The sequence below is a fragment of the Arachis duranensis genome, chromosome 4, assembly GCF_000817695.3.
Source record: "Arachis duranensis cultivar V14167 chromosome 4, aradu.V14167.gnm2.J7QH, whole genome shotgun sequence".
Lineage (NCBI taxonomy): Eukaryota > Viridiplantae > Streptophyta > Magnoliopsida > Fabales > Fabaceae > Arachis > Arachis duranensis.
The window spans coordinates 119,619,461-119,625,460 of record NC_029775.3 but is presented as its reverse complement, the minus strand read 5'-3'; the positions used below and the strand labels follow the sequence as shown (position 1 = coordinate 119,625,460).

The 6,000-nt window shown below is 35.9% G+C and overlaps 2 protein-coding genes across 6 annotated transcripts in view; both read left to right on the top strand.

The window, feature by feature from the left end:
* LOC107486444 (probable aldo-keto reductase 2) overlaps nt 1-6,000 on the top strand; it is a 32,236-nt gene that overhangs the window by 18,366 nt on the left and 7,870 nt on the right. The window contains exons 1-2 of one of the 4 annotated variants that reach the window (XM_052261059.1): nt 5,116-5,213; nt 5,581-5,883. The exons of 2 other annotated variants lie outside the window; for them this stretch is intronic. In XM_052261059.1, coding sequence (XP_052117019.1) covers nt 5,671-5,883 — 213 coding nt within the window. In that variant the 5' untranslated portion in view covers nt 5,116-5,213; nt 5,581-5,670. Of the gene's footprint in view, nt 1-5,115; nt 5,214-5,420; nt 5,884-6,000 lie in introns of those variants that run through there. One more of the 4 variants, XM_052261058.1, reaches the window with a different exon arrangement.
* LOC107486451 (probable aldo-keto reductase 2) lies at nt 2,056-5,212 on the top strand. 2 transcript variants are annotated; one of them, XM_052261061.1, is made up of 6 exons: nt 2,056-2,239; nt 3,040-3,207; nt 3,513-3,716; nt 3,985-4,157; nt 4,332-4,434; nt 4,703-5,212. In XM_052261061.1, the coding sequence occupies exons 1-6, from the start codon at nt 2,195-2,197 to the stop codon at nt 5,039-5,041; spliced, it is 1,032 nt and encodes a 343-aa protein (XP_052117021.1). In that variant the 5' UTR covers nt 2,056-2,194; the 3' UTR covers nt 5,042-5,212. The 2 variants fall into 2 exon arrangements, with proteins under 2 accessions (XP_052117021.1, XP_015962474.1); XM_016106988.3 differs by lacking the exon at nt 2,056-2,239 and having other exon boundaries at nt 2,862-3,207.

The window sequence follows — 6,000 nt, the reverse complement described above, 5'->3', positions numbered from 1 at the left end:
GGTGCTGTCCTGCCGTCGCCCCTGGAGACCGTCCCTGCCGCAGTCGGAGCTTCCACTGCCGTCGTCGAGGACTCCATCGCCGCCACAAGAAGCCACCGCATGTGAAAGAGAAAGACGCGACACAGAACAGAGAGAGGGAATGCCATCTCGTCGCAGCCGTGCCTTGTTGCTGCCGCTGGAAGAGGAGCTTCGTCGTCGCCATCACGGCTGCGGGTATGGGGCTTCGAAGAGAGATAGAGGAGCTCGCTGAGGAGAGAGAAAGGCAACGGCCAGAGAGAGGAGGGTCTCGCAAGGAGGGGGGAGCTGGTACGCCTCCATCGTTGCTACAGGCTGCGCCACCGCGCCTCTGGTCACCGGAAACCGTGCTGATGTCGTCGGAAGTCGCAGTTGGAAACTCTGCAAGTTTGCCCTAGCTCAGCTTTGCTTATGCCTATTCTGTCCTTGCCGGTGGGGGTCACTGGAGCTGCTGATGCTCCATCTTCTTATTTCCTTTGGGCTATTGTTGAGGTTGCTGCAGTAAGGAATCGAAGTTGTTGCTACTACCTTGGTCCAAATTTTGTGCTCTTTCATTTCATTCTACTTCAACCTTCCTCACCTTTTATCTTGGCACTCTGGTTTGGTTTCTTCGGTCCCTTGAGACCAATTTGTGAGTAGGCTTTACATTTATAATTGTTTGGCTTTACGTCTATAATTATTTTGATACACGGTGCTTTGAACTTAGTTATGCTCACAAAGATTATTATCAAATGATTTTAAATTGGTTTTACTAATTGATTTATTAGAACTAAATATTTATCCTTGTTAAGCTCATTTTAATATGCACACGAGACTATATATTTTTATGAGACTATATGTATGTTTGAAGAATTTTTATATTATTTTAAAGCATTTGAGTTTTACTCGAATATATATTTTTGAAGCATTGAAATTTGGTTGGTACTCACTTATTTTGGAATTGTAAAATATGTTTGAAATGCCTTAAGATTGAGAAAATATGATTGAAAAAGATTTCTGATGAGAATATATTATCTGATTTGATTTGATTTGATTCGATACTTTATAATTTGAAGGATTAAATTTTTATTGTATTTGAAACTGTATGTTTTGAATTAGTTTGGGAGGCTCGTATTAGAAAACCGTAGTTAACGGCGGTTATGACGTTAACTTAGATGCATCTAACTCAGACCCCAGCTAGCAGGGGTGTTGCTAGCCTAACGTGTAGGACACACGTTAGATCTGTTATTCTGTTAGGACACACAAGAGGAAAGGACTACCCATAGAGGTGGAGCCGCCCAAGTGTGGTCTTTTGATTTGATTTCTGTATGAGAACTCCCTTATTGATTCACTTATTTATATAAATTATTATCTTCTAACTAAAATTATGTTTATATGGTCTCATGTGAATTATAGATGTACTGTCTAGTCACTGGGTTGCAAAACTCACTCCATTTTTTTTTAAATATTTTTCAAGAATAAATATTTGATTATGTGAGCCTTTCTATTCAAGAGTAATGATCTGCAATGGGTATCTATTCGTTGTTGAGTTCTTAGACGTCATCTGCTCCATATGTCACAGGCAGGATCCACCCATATTTATTTTATTTTTGTTTGTTGAAAATATGTAATTATTCATTTTAGACATTGTAAATTTATTTAAAATTTTTGAAATTTTCTTATTCAACTTATATTTGAGTCGGTTAGGCTTGCTTGGGGATTATTTTCCTGAGCACCGATCATGGCTCATTTTGGGCCCGTGCACAAAGTTTCATATCTAAATGATTCAATGAATTGTATTTTTTTTTTATGTTAAAAATTATGGTCATATTGAATGTAACTAACAAGTAAGTACTCATTTTGTTTTATTTTATTTCTTCAAGATCCAATAGTTTTTCAATGTGAGGTGGAAGGTCCTATTAACATTTTTTTAAAGAAAATAAAAGTGAGGTCCACCATTTGATTAGTTAAATGGGGGTCGGTTTGTCGGGTTCTTTTTCTAATTGCTATATTCTATACTGGCTGCTGGGAGTGGGACAATTTTTTTTATAAAAATTATATTTACTTTCTTGTTTAGAATAACTATACTCAGCCATTTGAGGTTTCACAGCTGTAGTCATTTGACAATTAACATTCACAAAGCTTCATTCTGCTTCATCCACTGATATCATAGTGCTACCATCATCTTCACATTACAACAATGGCTAAAGTTGGAAGAATGAAGCTGGGTTCACAGGGCTTGGAGGTGTCTCAGCAAGGACTTGGTTGCATGGGAATGTCTTCTGGCTATGGACCTCCAAAACCAGAACCAGATATTGTGATAGGAATTATGACTTCCTCCACTCCCCTTATTTTATTTTTAGTTTAGTATTGTTTTTGTTTAGAAAAGCATTCAAAAGGAAGAAGAGCACTATGCTTTTGGCATTAACTAAATTGCACTAAATTATGCTGATCTAGTTTACTGAGCCCACCAAAACCTCAACTTTAGTGAGATAATCAAATACCAAATCCATTTAACTTCATTGCATTTAAGAAGATAAAGACATATCAGAGATGAAAACCAACATATAATTAAGACCTAGGGCATATTCTCTTACAGATAATTTATTTTATTTTGTACCTACTGAAAATAAAAGTTTTGAAATATACCAATCAAGAACAAACGTATCCAACAATCGGAACCTTAAATATATATATACTGGTACATAATCTTGGATAAAAATAATATATTTTACCTAAGTGTTGTAACTACTATTTCAACATGGAGATAGTCATAAATTTATCCTCATTAGTCATAATGATTTCTAATGAAATGAATGATTAATAATATGATATTAATTAATAATCTTTGCCTTGCTGTCATGATGGAGTTTTAAACTACTTATAAGAGTAGGCACATAGCTCAGAACATTCATCCAAAGAAGCCAAATAAAACTTCTGCATCACTCTTCGAACACTGATCATAGTTGCAACTTGCAAGCACATCATCACAACACAGCAATGGCTAAAGTTGGAAGAATGAAACTGGGATCACAAGGTTTGGAGGTATCTCAGCAAGGACTTGGTTGCATGGGAATGTCTGCTTACTATGGACCTCCAAAGCCAGAACCTGACATGGTTGCTCTCATTCACCATGCTGTTCAAAGTGGTGTCACATTCCTTGATACCTCTGATGTCTATGGTCCTCACACCAATGAAGTTCTGATTGGAAAGGTTCCTACTTGATCTTTGATTCACCTACTCTTTTGACTTTTCTTCTGATTTTTTATTTATTTTTATTGTTCTGATCCTTGGACTTAATTGGAGACAGATAAGTTGGCATAAACAGTTCAGTTGATCTTATCCAAGTGAAAAAATAATGAGTGTTTCAAGATTTTGTGTTGCTTTTCTCTCTGTTATAGATCATGGATTCTTCTTAAGCAAGTTCTCAAGTTTGAATTTTATAAATGAATAATGTCATAATTTTGTTTTGGCTTGTGCATATGATATTATGACGAAATGTTTGGAACTTTGAGCAGGCTTTGAAGGGAGGGGTGAGAGAGAAGGTTGAATTGGCAACCAAATTTGGTATCAGCATTTCTGATGATGAAAAATTTGAGAACCGTGGTGATCCATCATATGTGAGAGCTGCCTGTGAGGGAAGCTTGAAGAGACTTGAAATTGATTGTATAGATCTCTATTACCAACATCGAATTGATACACGTGTTCCAATTGAAATAACGGTTTGAATCTTTCTCTGTGCTAATACTATTATTTAGTTAATCTTGAATCTTTAGGACTACTTCAGTGAACACTATGTTTAAATTTTTCATTTTATTCTATAATTCTCTATCAGTTAACAAGATTGAATATCATATTCTTATGGAAATGCAATCTGTTATATGGAACTGACATTTAGTATGTTAATTGTTAAGAGCACGAAGTATTAAAAATGGAGTACTTTATGTGTGATTACTTCAATTTTTTTCACTTCTTCAATTTCAAGTTAAGATTGGTGAGCTTAAGAAGCTTGTTGAGGAGGGAAAAATAAAATACATTGGTCTATCCGAGGCTTCAGCTTCAACAATCAGAAGAGCACATGCTGTTCATCCCATATCAGCTGTGCAGTTAGAATGGTCTCTTTGGTCAAGAGATGTTGAAGAAGAAGTGATTCCAACTTGCAGGTGCAGTTTAAGACAACGAATAACTCGATGTTTGAAACACTAAGATGATCCAATGGCATAGATTGTATAGAAGTTACTATGATCTATATGATTGGATTATCTTAGCCTATCTCATCAATATAAATATATGATCCACAATTTAATTTCATGGCTTCTAAATTTTATACTTCTCAGAGAACTTGGTATTGGAATTGTTGCATATAGTCCTCTTGGGAGAGGATTCCTTTCATCAGGAACAAAGATACTTGAGAATTTATCTGAGGGTGACTTCAGACAGGTTTGTGTTAACACAAGTTAGTGCTAATTACTTCAGCATTTTCATAATTAAGTGTACCTTGGCATTATTTACAATTTTTCATTAGTTCAAACTTTAATCATGAACTCACTATTATTTTCCATATTGATCTTCCTTAGTTATATACTTAGCATTATATCATATAATATTGATGATTGCTAACTGAACACATTAAACAGAATACAGTTTTCTTGATCAACAAAGTTAAACAAGTAAAGTAGCTTGGTTAATCTTATGTGTTCTGTTACAGAATCTGCCTAGATTCCAAGCAGAGAATCTGGAGAAGAACAAGACTATATTTGAGAGGGTTAATGAAATGGCAGTGAAGAAGGGATGCACTCCATCTCAGCTTGCATTGGCATGGGTTCACCACCAAGGAAACGATGTCTGCCCCATTCCTGGAACCACCAAAGTTGACAATTTTAACCAAAACATTGCTGCTTTATCTGTGAAACTTGCACCACAAGAAATGGCAGAACTCGAGTCCTTTGCTGCCGCGGATGCTGTCAAGGGTGATAGATATGCCGGCGATCTAAGTACCTGGAAGAACTCTGATACTCCACCACTCTCTTCTTGGAAAGCTGTTTAATTTTCTTGCTGTTGATTTGTTCTTTCGAATAATTAAGTGATCTGAAGTTTGAACTCTACTGCAGATAACTTCATATGTGTGTGTGTTGTGTATTTCTCTGTCTAAATAAACAAAAGACTTAAGCACATCAAAAGTGCAATGGCATGCCTTCTACTATTAATCTTTGACTAAGGTGGAAACAAAGTTTCATATCTAAATGATTCAGTGATTTGTATTTTGTTTTTAATATTAAAAATTATGGTCATTAGTGGATGAATGTAACTAACAAGTAAGTACTCATTTTGTGTTATTTTATTTCTTCAAGATCCAGTAGTTTTTCAATGTAAATATATGAGGTGAAAGGTCCTATTAACATTTTTTTAAAGAAAATAAAAGTGAGGTCCACCATTTGATTAGTTAAATGGGGGTGGGTTTGTGGGGTTCTTTTTCTAATTGCTATATTCTATAATGGCTGCTGGGAGTGGGACAAGTTTTTTTATTAAAATTATATTTACTTTCTTGTTTAGAATAACTATACTCAGCCATTTGACGCTTCACAGCTATAGTCATTTGACAATTAACATTCACAAAGCTTCATTCAGCTTCTTCCACTGATATCATAGTGCTACCATCATCGTCACATTACAACAATGGCTAAAGTTGGAAGAATGAAGCTGGGTTCACAGGGCTTGGAGGTGTCTCAGCAAGGACTTGGTTGCATGGGAATGTCTTCTGGCTATGGACCTCCAAAACCAGAACCAGACATGGTTGCTCTCATCCACCATGCTATTCAATCTGGTGTCACATTCCTTGACACTGCTGATGTCTATGGCCCTCACACCAACGAAATTCTAATTGCAAAGGTTCCTACTTGATATTTGATTCAGCTACCCTTTTGGATTTTCTTTTGATTTCTTATGTTTTTCTGATATGAAGTTCCTTGGTTATAATTAGACTAATGTTATTTGCATATACAAGTT

Coding starts and splice junctions, on each gene's coding strand:
- LOC107486451 (XM_052261061.1), top strand. CDS start 2,195: ATGGCTAAAGTTGGAAGAATGAAGCTGGGTTCACAGGGCTTGGAG. Junction 4,158..4,331: donor GAAGTGATTCCAACTTGCAG/GTGCAGTTTAAG, acceptor TATACTTCTCAG/AGAACTTGGTATTGGAATTG. Junction 4,435..4,702: donor CTGAGGGTGACTTCAGACAG/GTTTGTGTTAAC, acceptor GTTCTGTTACAG/AATCTGCCTAGATTCCAAGC.